At 36.9% G+C, this 25,816-nt stretch overlaps 1 protein-coding gene across 1 annotated transcript in view; it reads right to left on the bottom strand.

The window, feature by feature from the left end:
- Nucleotides 1-25,816, bottom strand: part of LOC127850668 (protein phosphatase 1 regulatory subunit 12A-like) — a 64,218-nt gene that overhangs the window by 26,079 nt on the left and 12,323 nt on the right. The window contains exons 2-6 of the mRNA XM_052383851.1: nucleotides 12,490-12,570; nucleotides 9,476-9,650; nucleotides 4,914-4,988; nucleotides 4,235-4,456; nucleotides 3,374-3,557 (exon numbers count right to left, since the gene is read on the bottom strand). Coding sequence (XP_052239811.1) covers nucleotides 3,374-3,557; nucleotides 4,235-4,456; nucleotides 4,914-4,988; nucleotides 9,476-9,650; nucleotides 12,490-12,570 — 737 coding nt within the window. The remainder of the gene's footprint in view (nucleotides 1-3,373; nucleotides 3,558-4,234; nucleotides 4,457-4,913; nucleotides 4,989-9,475; nucleotides 9,651-12,489; nucleotides 12,571-25,816) is intronic.

Genomic DNA, 25,816 nt, shown 5'->3' with positions numbered 1-25,816 from the left:
AAATAGGCGCTTTATAAGCGTTTATTCAATTTTGTGACCCCCCCCCCCCCCCCCCCCAGGGTCAAAGTTGACCCCAGAGGCATTATTTGAACAAATTTGGTAGAGGTTTATTAGATGTCACTACATACCAAATTTGATAGCCGTAGGCCCAATGGTTATGGACAGAAAGATTTCTTAAGTTTTCAAAAAATAGGCCCCATATAAGCGTATGTACAGTTTTGTGACCCCCCAGGCAAGGTCAAATTTGACCCAAGGGGCATAATTTGAACAAACTTGGTATAGAACTATTAGATGTCACTACATACCAACTTTGGTAGCCCTATGCCTTATGGACAAAAGAATTTTAAAGTTTTCACAAAATAGGAACTATATAAGCATATAATCGATTTTGTGGCCCCCAGGGCAATGTCAAATTTGACTCCTGGGGCATAATTTGAACAAACTAAGTGGAGGACTATACAATGTCACTACATACCAAATTGTGTAGCCCTTGGCCCAATGGTTATGGACAAGACATTTTTTTTAAGTTTTCACAAAATCGGCATTATATAAGCATAAGTTCAATTTTGTGACCCCCAGGGCAGGGTCAAATTTACCCCAGGGGCATAATTTGAACAAACTTGGTAGAGGACTATAAGATGTCACTACATACCAAATTTGATAGCCCTAGCCTGGATGGCTATTGACAAGACATTTTGAAGTTTTCACAAAAAAGGCCTTATATAAGCGTACGTTCAATTTTGTGACCCCCAGGGCAGGGTCAAATTTGACTTCAGGGGCATTATTTGAACAAACTTGGAAGAGGACTATAAGATGTCACTACATACTAAATTTGGTAGCCCTAGATCCAATGGTAATGGACAGAAAGATTTTAAAGTTTTCACAAAATAAGCCCTTTATAAGCATATATTCAATTTTGTGATCCCTGGGGCAGTTTCAAATTTGACCCCAGGGGCATAATTTGAACAAACTAAGAAGAGAACTATTACATGTCATTACATACCAAATTTGGTAGCCCTATGCCATACGTTTATGGACAAGAAAATTTTGAAAGTTTTCACAAAATAGGCCTTATATAAGCATATGTTCAATTTTGTGACCCCGGGGCAGGGTCAAATTTGACCCCAGGGGCATAATTTGAATAAATTTGGTAGAGGACTATAAGATGTCTCTACATACCAAATTTGATAGCCCTATGCCATACGGTTATGGACAAGAAGATTTTGAAAGTTTTCACAATATAGGCCTTATATAAGCATATGTTCAATTTTGTGACCCCGGGGGCAGGGTCAAATTTGACCCCAGGGGCATAGTTTGAAGAAATTTGGTAGTCTAGATGACTCAAAGATGTCACTACATACCAAATTTGAAAGACCTAGGCCCAATGGTTATGGATAAGAAAATTTTGAAAGTTTTCACAAAATAGGCCTTATATAAGCATATGTTCAATTTTGTGACCCCGCGGCAGGGTCAAATTTGATCCCAGGGGCATAATTTGAAGAAATTTGGTAGAGGACTATAAGATGTCTCTACATACCAAATTTGATAGACCTAGGCCCAATGGTTATGGACGAGAAAATTTTGAAAGTTTTCACAAAATAGGCCTAATATAACCAAATTTTCATTTTTGTGACCCCCGGGGCAGGGTAAAATTTGACCCCAGGGGCATAATTTGAAGATATTTGGTAGAGGACTATTAGATGTCTCTACATACCAAATTTGATAGCCCTGGCCCAATGGTTATGGACGAGATTTTGAAAGTTTTCACAAAATAGGCCTTCTATAAGCATAAGTTCAATTTTGTGACCCCCGGGGCAGGGTCAAATTTGACCCCAGGGGCATCATTTGAAAAAATTTGGTAGAGGACTATAAGATGTCTCTACACACCAAATTTGATAGCCCTAGGCCAAATGGTTATGGACGAGAAGATTTTGAAAGTTTTCACAAAATAGGCCTTATATAAGCATATGTTCAATTTTGTGACCCCAGGTGCAGGGTCAAATTTGACCCCAGGGGCATAATTTGAAGAAATTTGGTAGAGGACTATAAGATGTCTCTACATACCAAATTTGATAGCCCTAGGCCCAATGAATATAGACAAGAAGATTTTGAAAGTTTTCACAAAATAGGCCTTATATAAGCATATGTTCAATTTTGTGACCTCCGGGCAGAGTCAAATTTGACCCCAGGGGCATAATTTGAAGAAATTTGGTAGAGTACTATTAGATGTCTCTATATACCAAATTTGATAGCCCTAGACCCAATGGTTATGGACAATAAGATTTTGAAAGTTTGCACAAAATAGGCCTTATATAAGCAAATTTTCATTTTTGTGACCCCCGGGGCAGGGTCAAATTTGACCCCAGGGGCATACTTTGAACAAATTTGAAAGAGGTTAACCCCAGGAACATTCCTGAGAAATTTCATCAGAATTGGACCAGTAGTTTAGGAGAAGATGTTTTAAGGAAAAGTTAATGCACGCACGGACGCACGCACGACGGACACAGGACCATGACATAAGCCCCGCTGGCCTCTGGCCAGTGGAGCTCAAAACACCCAACCTCTAATAACAATTAACACATAAATGATACGCACAACTACACTGTATTATTATGAAAACATTAATAATCAAAAGGGGGGGGGGGGTAACTACTGTAAACTTAAATGCAATATTTAGAAGAGTTGTCTCGCATGTTTTCACAAAATAGGCCTTATATAAGCAAATTTTCAATTTTTTGACCACCCGGGGCAGGGTCAAATTTGACCCCAGGGGCATAATTTGAACAAATTTGAAAGAGGTTCACCCCAGGAACATTCCTGAGAAATTTCATCAGAATTGTACCAGTAGTTTAGGAGAAGAAGATGTTTAAAGAAAAAGTTAACACAAGACGCACCCACGGACGCACCCACGAAGGACACAGGACCATGACATAAGCCCCGCTGGCCTCTGGCCAGTGGAGCTAATAACACATGTTCAAATACTTAAAAAGTAAGCCCAATCAATCATTAAAACTCAAATTAATCTGCAAAGGCATTTGTTAAATCAGTGAATGAAGTGTGTCGCATAAGATGCACACTGACCATCAAAGGTAAATTAACTCTGCAGTTGATATTGCCAAAACATGCATATTTGAATTAATATTTTGTGATGTGGACAATAAATTCAAATTAATTTCTATGAAAAGCAAGTATATGTGGGTATTTTAGACTTCATTAGCCGTATTTCAAAATTGCCGCAAAAACTCTTGATTAACCTTTCATAGGCGCATTTGTTTCTAAGTGAAATAGAATACAAGCACTATTTCCAGGAACGGCTTGAATTAAAGTCTTCTGATAGTAAGATTAAATGTTCACAAAAGAAAAATAAGGTTACCCGCAATAGCCTTTGTGATCTCTGTGAAGGACTTCTGCTTCATGCAGTGTGCACTGACCAGCTCAAGTGCCGTCTGTCCGTGCCCATCTCTCGCGTTCACGTCAACTCCGCACCCTAGCAGGAGACGGACGCAGTCCAGCTTCCCGTGCAGCGCGGCTTCATGAAGCGCAGTGCCGTACTCCGTCTGTACATACAGAACTATTCCAATAAGATTCAAGCATTTAGTTGAGCATTTATTTTCAGCTCAATTTTATCGAAATTCAAATCTTTATTTAGAAACTAGGTTTTCTGTATCTTGAGGAAAACCAGTACTTGGTGTATTAACCCTTTACCACTTAGATAGGTATTTTCACGCATTTGTAGTCCCTTAAAAAGTTATATTTAATTTAAGACCTTTCTTACTAGATTCAAGTTTTTTTAGGCTTCATTTCCAACCCTTAGATACTGATGAGCAGCAAACAGTGTAAAACCTGAACAGACTGCTAGTTACTCCCAGGCTTTTCTGGTTTTATGCTGTTTGCACATAGCCATTTTTACTTTGCTTCAGAGTGGGGGAAAAGGGTTAAAAGAAGATCTTGAGATTCATGTGATTGAACATAGGACCTCCTAATTTTGAGGTATTCCCTTTGTCACCACCATCTACACTAGCTTTGACTACAGTAATCTTTTTCTTTTGAACACCATCAATTAGAATTCTCTTTATTTCAAAGTTTTTTTCATTCTAAATTTAAATGAAAATGGAATATGTCGAAGAAGTTTACTCAGCCCAAGCGACTTTGAAATAACAAGATTCAACTGTTTATTATTTTGAATCATCTACATAAAACTTAAATCAGTATCTTAAAACTAAACTCTGTATACCTTTGTTTGGATATCAAACTTATTATCTAGCAGGTGGCTGACAACGTCAGTATGTCCGTTTCGAGACGCGAGGTGCAGTGGGGACTGGACGCTTGACGGACGATTGGCCAGCTCGGGATGTGAAATCAACAGTCGTTTCACGACGTCCAAGCGGCCATATTGGGCAGCCAAGTCAAGCGGGGAGGCATTCTCAATGTTGCGGATTGTTGGGTTGGCCGATTTCTGAAAATGCATTGATTTAAAATTGAATGATTTTTATAATTTTCCTAGCTCAGTATGAACCACTCCCAAAGGCTTTAGTACAGGCTTTCAAAGACTTGAAGTTGATGAGGCTCTTCCATGTACAAGACTGCGTTATGTGAGGAACATGTGTGTGTCCCAGCACTCCAACCTAATGAATTTATTTTCTTTTTATTAATTTACGATAGCTTTGCAATTTCCAATCAATTATTTTTGCCAAAATATATTCAATATGGTTTTGGTATTGTGCCTTTGTGTGTGTCTGTGGCAGGGGAGGGATAGACCGCAGTACCCAAAGAAAGCCTAATTGTGTCAACTACAGTTACCACCAGACAGCGCATACTGCCGAGGTGAGAGGCCTGCGTGTCAACCACTGCACTAGCGGGATAGGCCTTTATTGAAGAAGTACTTACATTTTTTCATACATTTATTCACTAACCTGCAAAAGTACATCTACCACCGCCACATGGCCATACTGAGCAGCGCTATGCAGAGCTGTGTCACCATTCTTATTCTGAAATCAATGAATCAATCAATGAATCAATTGTTATGTATTGAAACACATCCGATTATCCATTAAAAAATGAATTAATGAATGTATTGCTTTTTAAGCTCTCCGAGAAACAGTTTAGCCAGTTTCTTGGGTAAAGCATGTGTCTTCTAAGAAAGATCAGTTGCTTGATCAATCAATCAATCAATCAATCAATCAATCAACCAACCAACATATCAATCAATCAATCAATTTTTATCACTTTAAACAGAGTCAGTTTCTTGGGTAAAGCAAATGTCTTTTGAACAAGAGACGTGTTTGTCAGAAACACAATCCCCCCTTCTGCGCTGCTTTGAATTAGATTTTTGTTGTTGATTATATCTCTTTAAAAAATATTACTTCCCTTTTGAAAATGATCTGTACCTGCCAAATGATATAGAATATAAATTATCTCCCTTGTTACTTCCCTTGGATTATGTTTTTCGACCTTTGACCTTGAAGGATTACCTTTACCTTACGGACAGACTGACTGACTGACTGACAGACAGACAGACGGACTTAGGGACAGTTCAACTGCTATATGACACCCTACCGGGGGCATAAAATAATCATTTGAGCTTTGCCAAAGTGGCTTTTAAATTTAAGACCTGTGGTGGGTAGGCCAAGAACATCTCCTATAAACCACTGCAACCTTACGTTCTGTGCTAGCGGGGCTATTTTGCTTTTTTAATTGGTCCTATTTTTTAAATTCTTAATCTCTGGTGCACAATTGAGAATTCTAAGTATTGATAGTCTATGAACTATGATGTGATCGTCATTTATAGCGACACTTATACAGCAAAAATCTTTTGCAATTTAGGGAAGTTAATTACAAATTATGTAGGTTTTTTCAGTGTTTCAAGTTACTTATTCATGAATGTATAGAATAGTTACCAATTTCTCATTTACCATGATCTGTTAGTCCAGAACAATGTGTTATGTAAGATTTTGTTGACATGAAATGCATTTATAGAAGTTTGGGTAGATCCACTACCAATGTTGGGTAGATCCACTACCAATGTTGGGTAGATCCACTACCAATGTTGGGTAGATACACTACCAATGTTGGGTTGATCCACTACCAATGTTGGGTAGATCCACTACCAATCTTGGGAAGATCCAATAGCAATGTTGGGTAGATCCACTACCAATGTTGGGTAAGATCCACTATCAATGTTGGGTAGATCCACTACCAATGGTTGGTAGATCTACAAATGTACTACCAATGTTGGGTAGATCCACTACCAATCTTGGGTAGATCCACAATCAATGTTGGGTAGATCCACTTCCAATGTTGGGTAGATGCACTACCAATGTTGGGTAAGATCCACTACCAATGTTGGGTAGATCCACTACCAATGTTGGGTAGATCCACTACCAATGTTGGGTAAGATCCACTACCAATGTTGGGTAGATCCACTACCAATGGTTGGTAGATCTTCAAATGTACTACCAATGTTGGGTAGATCCACTACCAATCTTGGGTAGATCCACAATCAATGTTGGGTAGATCCACTACCAATGTTGGGTAAGATCCACTACCAATGTTGGGTAGATCCACTACCAATGGTTGGTAGATCTACAAATGTACTACCAATGTTGGGTAGATCCACTATCAATGTTGGGTAGATTCACTACCAATGGTTGGTAGATCTACAAATGTACTGCCAATGTTAGGTAGATCCACTATCAATGTTGGGTAGATCCACTACCAATGGTTGGTAGATTTACAAATGTACTACCAATGTTGGGTAGATCCACTATCAATGTTGGGTAGATCCACTACCAATGTTGTGTAGATCCACTATCAATGTTGGGTAGATCAACTTCCAATGGTTGGTAGATCTACAAATATTCTACCAATGTTGGGTAGATCCACTATCAATGTTGGGGCTAGATTGAACTTTACCGATACACAGTTGTTTATCACTATCGACAAAGCGGGGGTTTTGGGGCGGTAGCCCCCGATACTAAGGAAATATATAGGATAAAAAGGATTATAAGGTGTTGCGTTAGTTGTTATGTGTTAGGTGTTAAGGGTTAGGGTACGCTGTTTGATGTTAAGTGTCGCGTACCGGTAAAGTTCAATCGTCCCAATGTTGGGTAGATCCACTACCAATGGTTGGTAGATCTACAAATGTACTACCAATGTTGGGTAGATCCACTATCAATGTTGGGTAGATCCACTATCAATATTAGGTAGATCCACTCCCAATGTTGGGTAGATCCACTACCAATGTTGGGTAGATCCACTACCAATGTTGGGTAGATCCACTATCAATGTTGGGTAGATCCAATACCAATGTTGGGTAGATCCACTACCAATGGTTGGTAGATCTACAAATGTACTACCAATGTTGGGTAGATCCACTATCAATGTTGGGTAGATCCACTATCATTGTTGGGTAGATCCACTTCCAATGTCAAAGCTTCCTTATACTCAGAGGATAATTAAAACTTTGTTTTTTAAATTGATGAAAGGCGTGTGAATAGTTTATTAAAGTCTGTATTTCCTTAAAGTTTGGCTTCAATGAAGGGGAACAACCAGTGTATGACTCAAAGTCAGCAAACTGAATTAGTTTTCACTTGAAATATCTTCAATGTGAACATAGCTCTGAGAAAATGGGGCTTCATGCATGTGCAAAATGTCTTCCCAAATAAGCACAGGTTGACAGTTTGAACCTAAACTTTAAGAAGAGATATCAGTTACTTCCTTTGAATGAAAAATACAGCACAAGCACAAAGTGGTGCCCCAGATTTCCCTTTGTGTACATGTACATGCATAAGGCCCTGTGTTTTCAGAGAAGGGCTCAAATGATTACTCATTGTAGACACTTACAACAAATTTCAAAATTTGTTTTTCAAAGTAACTTTTTATCAAACCTGATTACACATCACTGATTGTCTGATATGACTGTAAATATCTACGTCAACAACAAATGCTAAATAACTTGTTTATCAAATATCATCTTGATACATTATCAGCTAAGGGTAGGTCTACTCTGAATTATTCAAATTATCTTGGGAAAACTTATGCCAAAGAGGCTTTCATCATTCATAAAAAATTGCAGTAAAATGATTGTAAAAGGACTTTGTACTTTGACACACAAGTTATTGCATCTGCTTGTGATAAACTGAAGATCGGTCATCATTGTTGTTTAAGATAATGTTGGTTTGTAAACCTTTGATAAATGGCAAAGTACATGTAGTTTAAAGTGTGAATCATACATATAATGAAATACTAGGAAGATTTAGTTCAAGTTATCTTGATCCATGTTGGGTCTTTTTGTCATATTTGTTTATGCTGATAGACATTAAAAACTGTCCCATCTCATGTCTGCATCATTGCATTACATTTAAAAACAACTTTGTGAAAAAAAGCAATTGTTATTATACTAGATCCTTAAGTAATAAACTTAGCAAAAAATAAAATTAGATTGACCTATATCAAAAAGAAGTATGAAATACTTCAACTAGCCTTGCACTGGGAAAATGGGGCTAAATACATGTGCGTCAAGTGTTGTCCAAGATCAGTCATTGCAGTCTACACAGGCTATTCAGTAATATATAACAAGATCAGTCATCGCAGTCTACACAGGCTATTCAGTAATATATAACAAGATCAGTCATCGCAGTCTACACAGGCTATTCAGTAATATATAACAAGGTGCTGGAGCCTGCTCCACTTTGCTTCTACCCTTCTGCCCCCATCCATTGGTCCACACAAAACATGCAATAGCTTTTGAAATAAAATATATCTTTAAAATACTTTAAATAAAAGACCATGCTTTAAAGCTTCAAAATGTAAGAATTAGACACTGGACCAATTTTCAAGAAATGAAACCGGACTGTTTCAGTTTTCAACCCAGCCTCTAGTTAACCCTTTACCGCTTAGATACGTATTTTGACACCTTTGTAGTTCCTTAGAAAGCTGAATTCAGTAAAATAACTTTCTTACTAGATTCAAGTTTTAAAGGCTTCATTTCCAATCTTTAGGTACTGATAAGCAGCCAACAGCATAAAACCTGAACGGAGTGCAAGTAACTCGCAGTCTGTTCTGGTTTTATGCTGTTTGCACATAGCCATTTTCATTTTGCTTTTAAGTGGGAAATGGTTAAAAGAAACTTTCACATGTTGTGATCCAAAATCTGTTCGTGCATAATTCCAAGCACAGGTTCCTGTATGTTTGGCAAATAATTATAAAAAGCATCATTTTGTGAAAAAACGCACAGGTTACTCAGGGATGACACTTTCCATCTTATCTGGAAATTTTGCTACTAATGCAGAGACTTACTTTAAAAGAAAAATACCATGAAATCAGCAAGTGTCGTCCCTGATTAGCCTGCGTGGCCTTCACATGGTAATCTGGGACAAATCTTTACACACATGCATTAAGCCCCATTTTCCCAGAGTCAGGCTCATATCCATAAGCCAAACAGAACAAGTTTACATCTACCCTCGCCTCGCCTCACCTGGTGGTTGACCTGTACCGGTTCCACCGCAGACTCTGGCTGGGTCCCAGCATTGAGGAGCTGCATGACAATTTCTGGGTTCCCACTCCATGAAGCGAGATGCACAGGCGTGCATCCCTGGTTGTCTTCCAGGCCAGGTTCAGCGTCAGCCTTCAGAAGGGCCTCTACTATGTCCCTGTAATTATAAACAGCATAATAGTAATGAGAGTAGGTAGTAACTGAGCAGAAGTTATTGAAAAGGAGCAGAAGTTATTGTAAAGGAGCAGAGGTTATTGTTACTGATAAGAAAGAATTGTAACTGAGCGAAGAGATTGTAAAACAGCAGATTGGAATGTAACAGAGTAGACGGGATTGTAACACAGGAAATTATAACTGAGAACAGGGAATTGTAACTGAGCAGAAGGGATTGTATCAGAATGGATTGGATCAGAGAAGAGTGGATTGTAACAGAGAAGAGTGGATTGCAACAAAGTAGAGGGGATTGTAACAGAGTAGTTTGGAACTGAGCAGAGGTGATTGCAACTGAGCAGAAGAGATTGTAACATTGGAGTGTATTGGATCAGAGAATAGCGGATTGTAAAAGAGTAGAGGGGATTGTAACAGAAAAAGAGAGTGGTGTAACAATTTAAAGGTGATTGTAAGATTGCAAAATGTTTTGTAACAGAGCAGATGATATTGCAACACGGCAGAGTGGATTGTAACAGAGCAGAGGGTATTGTAACAGAGCAGACAGGATTGTAACAGAGAAGAGGGATTTTAACAAAGCTGAGGGGAGTGTAACAGAGCATAATGGATTTTCACAGAGAAGATGGAATTGTGACAGAGCACTGGGGATTGGAACACAGCAGAGTGGATTGTAATACAGCAGAGTAGTTTTTTACAGAGAAGAGGGGATTGTTACTGAGCAGAATGGATTGTTAAAGAGCTGATTGGATCATAGAAGAGTGGATTGTAAAAGATCAGATGGGATTGTAACAGAAAAGAGGGGGTTGTTACAGAGTCGAGGTGATTTCAACAAAGCAGAATGGATTGCAACAGAGCAGATGGGATTGAAACATAGCAGAGGGATTGTAACAGAGCAGATGGGATTGTAACAGAGCAGAGGGGATTGTTACAGAGCAGAGGGAACAGAGCAGAGGGGATTGTAACACAACAAAGTGGATTGTAACAGAGAAGAGGGGGTTATAACTGAGTGGAGGAGATTGCAACACAGCAGACTGGATTGTAACAGAGCAGAGGGGATTGAAACAGAGCATGTGGTAGCATAACAGAGCAAAGTGTATTGTTACAGAATAGAAGGGGTTGTAACATAGCAGAAGAGATTGTAACAGAGCAATGGGGATTGATACAGAGCAGAGTGGAATGTAACAGAGAAGGGTTGATTGTAACAGAGCAGAGGGTATTGCTACAGAGCAGCATGGATTGTAACAGAGCAGTAGGGATAGTTATATATGAGAAGGGATTGTGACAGTGAAAATGGCATGGTAAATAGCAGAGTGGATTGTAATAAAGCACAGGGGAATAAATATACACACACATATATATGGGAACATCAATGTTAAAAGGTATTATTGAGATCTCTATAACTTTGGAGAATCTTATCTTATCCATAGGTACAAATAAGGTGAAACATTTTATTCGCCAATGCTTGTTGCATTCTAATAAGAATGATTGTTACAGTATTTAATTCTGAAAGAATTCTAAATGTGTGAGCTTGACTTTTCTCCATAAATAAGTTTGTTTCTGCAATTTTGTCTGCCTAATCATTTCCAAGTATTCTGCAGTGAGAGGGTACATGTAACTGCAGTACAATAAACTTCATAATAAAGCAGCTGTTAGGGAGACTATCTTGGAGTCTTGGTCTTGTTTGCTGCTGATGGTGTTTGCAGCATGGATCCCGGCTCCCAAATAACCTGTGTAGTTTGTACAGTCTTTGCAGACCCTTTCCCGTGCTTACTGGGGGTTACCTTTCTTCAAGCATGACACATGCCAGGGCTTTCTTATTCTAATAACTTATAATGATTTAAGGCACGCGCCAGGGCTTTCTTATTCTAATAACTGATTTAAAACTGTGTGTTTGCATGGCACTTGAGTAGACAATGTATTTCCTTGAATATTTACAAATAGACACCATAAGTTCAAGTTACAGCTATTACAAGCTGTTTGAGTCCATACTTCCTCTAAACATAACAATTGTTTATTAAGGCCTCCCCCCCCCACCCGATTTAGCTTTCAAGTTAAAAAAGAAACTCTTCAAAAAAGATAGTTCTGTAATATATTTTTGCAAAACATGCAATATCATTACAAAGACTGTGGGTTCATTTTTTTCCCCAATGTTGCCATTGTCTATTAACCAACAAAAAGATATTGTGCCTATGTTGCAACAGACAGATAAAGTAATTTCTGTCAAATATTTAAATAATCATATGCAAATTCTCCCAAGCAAAGGCGATATGGTTAAATGAAAAAAGCTTTCTTTACCTTCATACACAGTTGTCACATGTGTACCTAATTAATTTTGTTTTCTTGTTACTTCAGTGATGAAACTTGTGAAATAACATTGTGTGACATGCACTGATGCATTCAAATCATGCTTTATTTTGTGACCGTGTTTTAACATTAAGGATTATTATGTTTTGGTAACACAAAAAAGGCCAGGGATGATAACAAGAGTGTGAAAAAATATTATTGACATTTAGTTCTATCAATTTAAATCTGACTGCATATATGGTAATACTTTGGGTTTAATATTTTAATAACTTTTTAACTATCCCCTGACAAATAAATATGGGATACTATCAGTGACTGTCAGCTTTGTGTGAATCTGTGATGGCAAAATCAACATGAGCTCTCAGAAAATGGGGCTTAATGCATGTGCATAATATGTCTTCCCAGAAAAGCCTATTTTAATTTAGAAGAGACTTCCTGTAAATGCAAAATTCTACACAAATGAAAAGAGTGGTCGCTGATTAACCAGTGCAAACTCATTAAAAAATGAACATGTCTGGCCTTACCTGTGACCATTGACAGCTGCTTGATGCAGTGGGGTGTAGCCGTTCTTGTCTGTAATGTTGATATTCAGGGTTTTCAGGAAACTGAAATATAGAACAGAATATTAGTATTAATTAAATTGAACCTTACTATGGGAAAACCGGGCTAAATGCATTGGGTGAAGTATCATCCAAGATTTGACTGTGCAGTCCACACAGGCTAATCAAGGACAACACTTTCTGCCTAGACTGGATTTTTGTTTAGAAAGTACTTCATTAAAACAACAAGAGCTGTCTCCATCGGAGGACATATGCCCCCCAAAAACGCTTTTTCGAAACCTAAACGCAGATTTCGAAAACCTAAATGCGGACCCTAAGTTCAAGGTCAAGGTCAAAGGGGTCAAAATTTGTGTGTGTATGAAAAGGCCTTTTCCATATACAGATGAATACCAAATATGAAGGTTACATCTGAAGCTACATAGAAGTTATGAGCATATCTCGAAACCTAACGCTAAAGTATGACGGATCACTATATGCCCTTCTTCAGGGGCATAAAAACATTGAGTTAATTAAAAAAAGTTGTTCAAGATTTGCAAATTTTCATTTTGTAAGGAAACAGTAATACTGAACATTTACCATGCTCTAAAATAGCCATTAAATGCATCTTTTGACGATTTAAATTCCTGAAAATTATAAAGCGTTGCGACGCGAAACAATTGAATAATTTGGAGAGTTCTGTTGTTGTCGTTATATTTTGTGTAACTATGAGGATTGCTTATATAAAGTATAAAACACATCACTCATTGTATGAGCACGGATGGCCAAGTGGTCTAAATGGGAGACTTTTTACTCCAGGGGTTAGTGGTTCGAGCCCTGTTGAGAGTAACATTTTTTTCTTTCTTAAAATTTTATTCTTGATTTTTTACTGGAGATTTTTAGATCCAATGTTTAAATTTATCAATATAAAGCATTAAATGACAAACTTCAATACATGCCAAAATCCGTGAAAAGGCCCCTTTAAGAAGTTTGTATACATATACTATATTCCTACTTTTCACAATCTTTTTAACTTTCAGCAGTATGGCAGCTAATGGCTCAAGAGACAATTTTGCTTGTATGTAAAAATAAATTAAACAAGCAAATTCGTTGAATTGATATCCCCCGCCAATATGCTTTTGGACACTCATACCAAGTTTCAATGAAATCCGCCAAAGCACTTCCAAGATATGGCTCAAGACACACAAAAACATTTTTTCAAGATACAAAGGGCCATAAGTCTGTTTTTATCAGATGGTGTACAATGACATTTGGCGTGCATCATTCTATTATCCATATATATACTCATACCAAGTTTCAATGAAATCCGCCAAAGCATTTCCAAGATATTGCTCTGGACGGACGGACAGACGGACAACGCCAAAACAATATCCCTCCGCCTATGGCAGGGGATAATAACTCAATCTTTTTGACTGGTGCTCTCCACTGATTCATTCCCCACAAGCAAACTATGTAAACTATGCATTATAACCTGTAAGAAATATAACAACTTCACTCAGTAATATGTGTGTATTCCAATCGTTCATCTAGCATTTATGGTTATATTAAGGGTATACATGCACCACATTTGTCCAAGTTACAATTAAGGCATAGCATGTTGCAGGGATCATCCTAGCCCAAAATTTTAGGGAGAAGAGACTTCTCCTTCCTATTTTATTAGGGAGAAATGAGCCGACTTGATCAAACGCTATAGGTACTTTATTATTAATGTTTCACAATTAATAAACATACATGTATCTAAAATAAAATATGCTGAAACACTAACTAAACATTTTATTTTAAAATGCCATGATGTTATATAGATATTGCTCTCCTAAGAACTGTAAAACATGTGTTTTATTTGGCCAAAATACACATTTCATTCATATGTAATTACTTCTTAAGCCAAGAGCCTGAGGATGTAGGATAAAAGGAATATAGGGCAGAGCCATAGCATATTGTTCTCTTTTTTAGTTCTTTTAGGTGCAATTTCTGGTTAGTACATTGCGAAATATTGTCTACCAGACTATCCCTAACACTGCATGTTTATTCGTCATTCTATAAAAATGTTATAAAGAACGTCAAAAATAATTAAAATCGACGAACCATACGTATCGGAAAACGACTGTCTGAATACATGTCGATAAACGTCTTTTGCACATGAAGTAGAATATGCATATCGTTTGACTGCAGAAAATAAAAACCAGTTACCTGTAATCTAGCAAATACGCAACCAATATATTTTTTGGGTGACATATTGCTTTAAAATATAATATTGCAGTGTTTTACTTTGCTAATAGAAAGTTTAAAATTGCAAGATGCCGGACATTAGCAACATTCATAGATTGTACCGTTTTCGGACAGTAGCAAAGAGGTTTCATCAGTTACTGCTCATGTCAGTGCCAGCCGCTTACCAATCAGAAATCATTCAATAAAAGACCGGGCAAATTCTCATGGCGATATGATAAACGCATAACAATAACAATGCAAATACTATATTTTCTTAATGCTATATGTTATCCCCTTTGCGCACAATAAGTCACTGTAAAGCAGTTGGTTATTTCTCTTCAATTTTTATTGCATATGCACATTTTTAACTGAATTTAAAAAGGCAATTTATCCCAATTAATTCCGCAATATGCACCAGTCTCAATTTGCAAATTAGACTAACAACAGAGAATAACGTACGTGTACACTTATAAACCTACGGAACATTTTGTGGGAGATTCTTCAATAATACATGTTTATGTTCTATGCCGGCCATAGCTTAATTATTTCAAGATTTGTTGTGTTTTATTCGATTATACATAAATTGATGTAACACACCATAACTGAACATTCTGAAATAACCTAAATTGTAGTTGTCCCTACTGAGTGTCGTGTGCAGGTAATTCTGTTTGAATGATGTCATTGACTTTTAATGGAATGTTCCCACGTGCCTTTTACTGCTATTTTGGATTAAACTTTTAATTTGTAAGTCTGTTTCTTTGTTTGTGAAATTTGTTAAGCTCACTACTCAAATACATTATGACTGTTTTAAGTTGTACAAAACGTCAAGTATAACAATAAATGACCAACATGTGAACAATGGCTGTATTGGTTCCTGGCAGCCGTGACAAATAAAAAGAGCCGATTGAAAAACTGTAAACGAGGTCGGGAGCCTCTACTGGCATTCTATACATAGATGGTTAAGACAATACACTATTGTTGGTGAGACCGGCGTGTACACAATGCCTCAACTGGAATAAACCAAGTTGACTTGCATCAGCGGTCAGTGATGCGTAGCAAATCTTGTCGCTATCAGTAGATCAGATAACAGATAATTGCACACAGTAAACAATGGCAGTATTAGTGACAGCATTGCGCACACGCGCAGCAGATTATCAAAGGAGAAAATATTGGAAAATGTCGGCAATTTTGTTTTCGCTTTGATGTAATCAGAAAGCGATATCAAGCATAGTAGGGCGACCATGTCGCCCTCTAGGATGATCACTGTGTTGATGGGAATGCCATGTTTTGCTTTACATTTTACACTCTAACTCTACTGTATAACTCTAACAATACTGTACCTATAAGAATATATTTGTAGTAGTGTACTTGCTAACAATCTAACGTCTGTATGTCATGCCAAGCACCTTGATTTTCTATATTTGTAATACACTTAATGTTTAATTTAATATAAGGCCATCCTTAAAAAAAATGTTTGTTTGGCATAACCCAACCCAGGTAAATTTGGGTGGGTAGATAGGTAGGGATATTATATTGTTTAGCTTTTTTTCTTTCTGAAATTGAACTCCGACATATACCAAACTGGAAGGTATTTATCAAGGCGACCATGTCGCCTACGTCGCCCTCTAGGATGATCAGTGTGTTGATGGGAATGCCATGTTTTGCTTTACATTTTACACTCTAACTCTACTGTATAACTCTAACAATACTGTACCTATAAGAATATATTTGTAGTAGTATACTTGCTAACAATCTAACCTAAAGTCTGTATGTCATGCCAAGCACCTTGATTTTCTATATTTGTAATACACTTTATGTTTAATTAAATATAAGGCCATCCTTAAAAAAAATGTTTGTTTGGCATAACCCAACCCAGGTAAATTTGGGTGGGTAGATAGGTAGGGATATTATATTGTTTACCTTTTTTTCTTTCTGAAAATGAACTCCGACATATACCAAACTGAAAGGTATTTATCAAACAAGGGCTGTTTGTAAAACATGCATGCCCCCCCATATGGGCTGTCCATTGTAGTGGCAGCCATTGTGTAAATAAGATTTTTGTCACTGTGACCTTGACCTTTGACCTAGTGACCTGAAAATCAATAGGGGTCATCTGCTGGTCACGATCAATGTACCTATGAAGTTTCATGTTCCTAGGCTAAAGCGTTCTTGAGTAATCATCCGAAAATCATTTTACTATTTCGGGTCACCGTGACCTTGACCTTTGACCTTGTGACCTCAAAATCAATAGGGGTCATCTGCAAGTCATGATCAATATACCTATGAAGTTTCATGATCCTAGGCGTATGCGTTCTTGAGTTATCATCCGAAAACCATTTTACTATTTCGGGTCACCGTGACCTTGACCTTTGACCTTGTGACCTCAAAATCAAAAGGGGTCATCTGCGAGTCATGATCAATGTACCTATGAAGTTTCATGATCCTAGGCGTATGCGTTATTGAGTTATCATCCGGAAACCATTTTACTATTTCGGGTCACCGTGACCTTGACCTTTGACCTAGTGACCTCAAAATCAATAGGGGTTATCTGCAAGTCATGATCAATCTACCCATGAAGTTTCATGATCCTAGGCGTTGCGTTCTTGAGTTATCATTCAAAAACCATGTTACTATTTCGGGTCACTGTGACCTTGACCTTTGACCTAGTGACCTCAAAATCAATAGGGGTCATCTGCGAGTCATGATCAATGTACCTATGAAGTTTCATGATCCTAGGCCCAAGCGTTCTTGAGTTATCGTCTGACAACCACCTGGTGGACGGACTGACAGACCGACAGACCGACCGACCGACAGACTGACATGAGCAAAGCAATATACCCCCTCTTCTTCGAAGGGGGGCATAATAAAGCTCCAAGTCTTCTGCCTCATGAAAGGAAATTGGTAAATATTTTTCAATTTTTCTGCACCGTCAGGCATATCACCGCACGTGTATTCATAAGTCTATTTTTTGTATAAAGAACATCGAAAATATAATATAGCCGGCAAAATATACTTTATCCTAAAACGAGAGTCTGAAAAATTGTACGCATTTTGCACATGAAAATGTGCATATCGTTTAACTACAGAAAATGAAAACAAGTAAAATAGCAAATACGTAATAATATACTATTTGGTTGACATATTACTTTACAATAGCATAGTTTGTGAGTAAAAAACAACAAAGTAATTATAACATTTTAATTTCAATCAAGAACAGAAAGGTGTAACATCTTCGACATGTAACTAATTATTTAATTATCATCCTTTAATTCAGATCGATAGACGGTAGAAAGTTGTAAAGTGATGAGCTTAAAAATAATTGATAGTGTTACGCTTATTTTCATTTGCTTATTTTTTATACGACTTTTGCCATCGGCCATTATATTGCAGGCACTAGACGACAATTTCAACTGTGTATTCCATTATCTGTGCATGAATTACCCAATATTACCCCTTAGCAAATTTAATTTTGATTGGCCAGCTACCATATGCGCTTCAAAACGTCCATGGAAACAAAGAGAGAACAAGAGCGCCGCATGACGGAGCAATATACGCCCGATTCGTGTGCCATTGGAGATGATACACTGATGATTGATGTATTTGTTTTGGAAATAAGCAAAAAAAACAACAACAACTTATATAACTGATATATTCATATATATGCATTGATATCAATAAGTGTACACTTAGTCTCATTTGTTCTCTAAAACACAATATTTAAATCATAATTGTTTAGACCTACATAGGTATAGAATGGCAGTATTTTCTGTACTGATATTACTTATCTTGAAATTAGTTCCCTAAAAACTGAAATAAATATTTGGTTTGAATGTTTAAATACTGTTTGCTTTTACATTTTATATCAGCATGAATACCAAGGCTGTCTGTAATTCACCTTTATAAGATGCTTATAGCGGTTTTTATTGCTATCAAGTTCGATAAGTGTTCAGCGGATGATAAATGTAAATGAGGTGTATTAAATTGATAATCATAAACCTGTATAAGGCATTTTGGCTGGGTCAATTGCGATGATAATGGACATGATGTAAGTTACAATAACCTATAACACATACTTGAAACCTTTTTAAGGAATAAATGGATTTTGCTTTTTTTTTAGGTAATGGGTCTCTATAAATGCTTTTATTCAACTTACATTCTGATTGTAAATCCAAATCCAGATGGCTTTGGTAAAGATCGGATGAATACAATTTGAATAAGAGTCCGGACAAAGTGGCGCTGTTGAAAATGGACTAATTGACCCTATGACCTAGTTTTTTACCTGGCATGACCCATATTCGAACTTGGCCTAGATATCAACTAGATGCAACTACTGACCAAGTTTGGTGAAGATAAGATTTATACAATTTGAATTAGAGTCCGGACAAAGTAAAATGCACTAATTGACCCTTTGACCTAGTTTTTGACCCAGCATGACCCATATTCGGACTTGACCTAGATATCAACTAGATGCAACTACTGACCAAGTTTGGTGAAGATCGGATGAATACAATTTGAATTAGAGTCCGGACAAAGTGGCGCCGTTGAAAATGCACTAATTGACCCTATGACCTAGTTTTTGACCCGGCATGACCCATATTCGAACTTGGCCTATATATCAACTAGATGCAACTGGAACTTGGCCTAGATATCAACTAGATGCAACTACTGACCAAGTTTGGTGAAGATAAGATTTATACAATTTGAATTAGAGTCCGGACAAAGTAAAATGCACTAATTGACCCTTTGACCTAGTTTTTGACCCAGCATGACCCATATTCGGACTTGACCTAGATATCAACTTGATGCAACTACTGACCAAGTTTGGTGAAGATCGGATGAATACAATTTGAATTAGAGTCCGGAGAAAGTGGCGCCGTTGAAAATGCACTAATTGACCCTATGACCTAGTTTTTGACCCGGCATGACCCATATTCGAACTTGGCCTATATATCAACTAGATGCAACTGCTGACCAAGTTTGGTGAAGATCGGATGAATACAATTTGAAATAGAGTCCGGACAAAGTGGCCCCTTTGAAAATGCACTTATTGACCCTATGACCTAGTTTTTGACCCGGCATGACCCATATTCGAACTTGGCCTAGATATCAACTAGATGCAACTGCTGACCAAGTTTGGTGAAGATCGGATGAATACAATTTGAATTAGAGTCCGGACAAAGTGATGCCTTCCGCCCGCCGCCCGCCCGCCCGCAGCCCGCCCGCCCGCCAAGGGGTTTCACATAATACGTCCCGTATTTTATACGGGCGTATAAAAATAGTTATAAAAAAACAATCCGGATTAAAATGGCGGATGTTTTCAATGAAATTTAATGAGATTTTGGCATATTCCCAAATTATATTTTTCTTGAGCCAAATTCCAGGGGTGTGATTGAGGTGAAGTCCGAGAGGAGGAAAATTATGTAGACTGATTTTTACAACCCGAATCGCGTGCATAACCCAATGGCAAACCTTAAAACAGGCCTTTAAATAAACACCATCTTAGACTTAAACTTATACGCAAGATTTTTTTATGAAAATCTTTTAAGAATCACTTAACATGTTACGCAAAGTAGCCAGTATTAATTGTGACCAAAATCAATAAGTGTTCCGATACCTGTGAACGATGAAGGGAATCTTTCATTGGAGCTCAATGCCTTTAAATTCTACATAAGGTCAAAAATGTTACAGTGTTCAACTAACGACAATTTACCACAGTTTACGTAGTTCAAGATTTTCTCACATGAATAGAATATGACTTCAGCCTTACCAAGACAGTCGATCTTTCGTACCCGTTCAGAAAGTGGTACCGCTTTCTGATTTATATCCACTGTTGTTTCTTCCCTTTCCCATTTAAATTTGTTTTTCAATAAATTAATAAATCTCCGAGATTTTGTGAGATTCGTTCCTTCGACTTCATTAACGCTTCACAAAGGCGCCATTTCCAATCGAATCATCCAAAAAATATGAAACACATTTTAAGAGACCGATTTTAATGGTAAGATTGGGAAAGGACAGCCAATGATATCGCTTGTTTCAAAAAATGCTAAGACAGAATACCAGTGTAATATGCAGAGAGGTTTTGCAGGCAGCGGATTTTTCGGGCCGCTTAAGAAATACACCCGCGGATTCGGTCGTACTTTCACCCATTTTTTTCGTATTTACGGGAATAGCGGAAATGTCCCAGGACAACCCGATCCGCGGAATCCGCCGAAATCCGCGGAAATCCGCGGAGAAATCACACCCCTGAATTCGCTATATTTTCGCAAATGATGAACGACAGTGCGAGCCCTGTAATAGTAAGCATTTTTTTCCAATAATAACACGTTTGCAATGCTCGTGCTGTCGTTCGCCATTTGAGCCATCAGCGCAATTTGAGCCATCTGCGCCATTTGCAAAAATATGGAGAATTTGGCTCAAGAAAAATCTAAATTGCTAAAATTCGAAAATCTAGTAAAATTTCGTTGAAAACATCCGCCATTTTAATCTGGACTGGTTTTCTATATTTGTCTCTTTGTTTGAAAGTGTTCGCAATTTGAACAATTAACAAAACGCGGTCTGTACCTGATTAGACATCGCTTGACCTGACCTTATTTTTATTGAAGTGCACATGGCAGCTGGCAAATCAACATTGAGCTCGCTTTTACATGACATGATGTTGTCGAATGAAACGTGAGAACTGGTGGAGCAATCGGATAATATTGGGTCATTTATGCGCAGATGTTGTATAATTTGAATACACATTTACAATGTAATATCGCAGTCTGCTATCAAAATAGCGGCCGGTCGCTAGAGATAAACAAATGAAACAAAAACGTGACGATACCCGTCAATAAATATTTCTAAGCTGACCACTTTTCATCTTTCTTCCTAATATTTACCGATCTGAATTACAGAGTGATAATTAAATAATTAGTTATATGGCGATAATATTACACATCTCTGCCGATTGCCGAATTAAATTGAACTGTGATAATAAATCAATTTGTTTTTTACTCCCAAACTATCCTGAACGACAGCAGCGTATTTTAATTAAAGGGATACGAAAACAAGAGGGCCTGAAAGACCCAAAGTCGCTCACCTGAGATAACAAGATATTATTGGGACAAATCTTTTGACCAAGTTTCACTAAGATTGGAAAATAAATGTGGCCTCTAGAGTGTTAACAAGGTTTTACTATAGACATATAAGGAAAAATGCCCCGCCCCCTGGAAGCCATGTTTTTCATCCAACCGGCATCATTTTTGAACACATCCAAGATATTATCGGGATGAATCTTCTGACCAGGTTTCATGAACATCGGAAAGTAAATGTGGCGTCTAGAGTTTTAACAAGATTTTACTATAGCCATATAATGAAAAATGCCCCGCCCCTTGAAAGCCATTTTTTTCAAGCAAACATAATTATTTTCGAACTCATCCAAGATATCTTTGAGACCAATCTTCTGACCAAATGTCATGAAGATTGGACAAAAAATGTGGCCTCTAGAGTGTTAACAAGGTTTTACTACATCCATATGTAGCCACCCTTCTCAAAATAAAATGCACTTTTTAACAAAATACGCTTTAAAAAGTGTATTTTTTCTGCATTTTTACTGAAGAGTGTATTTTTTCTGCACTTTTTTCATACAAATTTAATTAAGTGCACTTAAGTGCATTTTTCTGTATTTTCATTATCTTTAAGTGTATTTTACTGTACTTTTAGTGTATCTTCTGTAGACAAAGAGCATCTTTTTATGCAATAAGTGCATTTTTTAATCAAGTGCATTTTTTGTGCATATTAGTGTATCTTCTGATTTGCCAAAAAAAAATAGTCTTTCTGTACAAGTGTAGTTTTAGTGCATCTTCATAAAAAAGAGCAACACTATAGCAAATAACTGAAGTTAGAGGACAGAGATATAGTTTAAAAGAAGGATTGTACTGAATTCTTTTTTATCTTCACATAATGTTTATGGTCTTATTGTTGCAATTTGTCTGCTCATAAAATATGTGAATCAGTAGAGCAGCTTTTAAAGGGAAAAGTACAACTAAATCAGGCTGTGGGTAACTAATTAAAAATATTGAAAGTGTCGAAAATATTATGTGGGCTTGCCGGAATCAATTATATCTCCATAACATAAAAAATAAGTATTTGAACTTTCTTACACCGATATTTAACCCCAATTCAATTAATGTCTACCACATTGACTATTAACATACATTTTAAAAGACAATTTAAATAATATTTATAATATTATTATTATTTGCTAACAACAATCAGTATGTTATACTGAAATATTCACAATTAAATATAATATGCTAAGTGTGCTGTGTATTATTCAATAAATATCAGATAAGATCAGGATCAGATAAGAGATCCATTAGCATCATAAACACTAATCCCTCTATCAGTGCTCCATCTAGCCCAAACAAAGGGGTGTTTATAGACTTTTGATTGGTTCTGGCACCATCTATTTGAAAACAAACCACTTTTGATTGGTTGGAGCACAGCAAGTTATTTGGAGCACAGGAAGTTATTTTTTGTAAACAATTTGGTTTCAGCAACTTAAATTATTGAGCAACATTAAGACTTATAATTCTAGTGTCAAATGTCTACAAATTCTTTCAGCACATGAAATATTGTGTGATGAAAACAATGTGTATTTACTACAATGTGTAAATCAACAATAAGTTTGTTGCAAAGAAGATTCAAAGTGGGTTGTTAAAGTGATATGGTCTCATAGTTCAACAACTGCCGTTTTTTTGGAATACTGAAGAACAGCTGTAACAGGTTTGTATTTTCATTTCTGCATCTCTTTTTAATTTAATTAATTATGATCATTATCATATTTATGTATTGTCACTGGCAAATGTAAATGGATAAGTAAATGTCATGCAATTTTAAAGAAAAAAACACCATTTGAATAATTATGGCTGTATTTTATGGTTATTGTCATCTTAAAATTTATTTATACCTATTTCTTGTCATTAATGAACAGATTTCTTTCCCCCATATTCAATAAAAACGTTTATATTATATATTTGAAGGTTAAACCCCAAGGTGAAATTTACATTGATCGGAATTATTGTTTTACATTGCTTTTTTTTCAGGAGATCATTAAAAGTGTGATCCAATTTGAGAGGAGAATGCCCAAGGCACTGGCAAAAGCTATGAGAGCTGTATTTACAGAGGAACAGCTGGCCACCTGTTCGTTCAAGGGTGGCATAACCACAATAGGGGATCCTCGTGTCTGCCTACCAGAGGCTGAACGAGAAGCTGTCATTGGTAATAATCTTGAATTTAAACTATATATGGCAACAGGTTTTTAAAAAACAAATTATGACATTAAATTGTTATTTAACAAGGGCTGTTTGTAAAACATGCATGCCCCCCATATGGGCTCTCAGTTGTAGTGACAGCCATTTTGTAAATATGTTTTTGTCACTGTGACCTTGACCTTTGACCTAGTGACCTGAAAATCAATCAGGGTCATCTGTGAGTCATGATCAATGTACCTATGAAGTTTCATGATCCTAGCCATAAGCTTTCTTGAGTTATCATCGGGAAACCATTTTACTATTTCGGGTCACTGTGACCTTGACCTTTGACCTAGTGACCTGAAAATCAATAGGGGTCATCTGCTAGTCATGATCAATGTACCTAACAAGTTTCATGATCCTAGGCATAAGCGTTTTTGAGTTATCATCCGGAAACCATTTTACTATTTCGGGTCACTGTGACCTTGACCTTTGACCGAGTGACCTCAAAATCAATAGGGGTCCAGTGTCCGACAAATTTCTTATTTTTCAGGTAGCCCACTGGGCTACCAATAAAAATATTTGGTAGCCCATAAAATTTTCCTACAAAATGATAAGAGGCAGGTTTTCATCTTTATTTTATTTCTTCATTTACATATACATAATATGTATACATACATACACATAATATGTATACATACATATACATAAAACAGCAAGTAGTCTGATGTACACAGTCAATATCGTAAATTAATGTTACAGTACAGGCACCGTGTACTTAAATGTAAATGTACCAAAGAAAATCATATACTACATGTAGATATTACATGTATGTGCACATGTATGTGTACTTAAATTCGGACAGCACGTTAAGTCGTAAACGTAAATAAAGCGTTTAGATGATCAATACGATTGACTCGTATGGTGTACTGTTAATCAATGCAATTGCCCTTTTTAACAACAAATACCGAGTTTCAAGAAATCAAGAGTATTAAATCATTTATTTACTTGTGTCCGACTTTAAGTACTGTCCGAATTTACGTATTGCATCCGTACGACACTTGTGTGCAGTCAGTATACAATACAATAATTGTTTCAATAATAAAGGAACTGATACAGCGTAACGGTAACGATACAGCGTGTTTACATGATATTTTATTAAGAGAAAATGTCAATGCCAAATAATTCGCGAGATACCCCGGTACTTTAGTTGTAATTCACAACGAAACTTTTAATGGAAATTAAATGATCTCAATGCTGTACCCGCTACGAAATTTTTATTTACAAATAAATACACCCACGCCAATTTTCGCGCGCTTTTTATCAGGACAAAGAAATTCATTTCTTACATGTAGAATTTTGTAACCTAAAATAGCTGTACACAACGCGTGCAAACCGTGGCAGGTTATTTACGCATGTTGCAATACAACGGTCCTGATTGGGAGCTTATTTCATCATATCTTTAAATAGAACCATATGCCGAAATTCATTTGACATTTTAGAAAATTTCAAACGTTTGTGTTTATGACTCTTATCGTCTATATTACCCACCCATAATTTGGTTTTAAAAATATAAATTGGGCATATATGGGATTATTGATTCACAGTCGATTAATCAATTTCGGTTTCGTTACCGTTTTGAAGAATCCGCTATTGTTTTGATTTATTTAATGTTTGGCGTCCTTGGATATTTAACGACATCAAAAACGTTGTCGCTATTACTCATTGTTGCGGTTAACAAAGAATTCCAAACTGCGAAATGATGTTGCATCATGTGCGCCAACTATCAAACCGGCTCTCATTATATTATTAGCAGACGACAAATGTTGATTCTGATTGGATGATTAAAATAC

The sequence above is a fragment of the Dreissena polymorpha genome, chromosome 1 (genome assembly GCF_020536995.1).
Source record: "Dreissena polymorpha isolate Duluth1 chromosome 1, UMN_Dpol_1.0, whole genome shotgun sequence".
NCBI classification, from domain to species: domain Eukaryota; kingdom Metazoa; phylum Mollusca; class Bivalvia; order Myida; family Dreissenidae; genus Dreissena; species Dreissena polymorpha.
The sequence above is the reverse complement of the archived record's forward strand: the minus strand, read 5'-3'. Positions and strand labels throughout refer to the sequence as shown.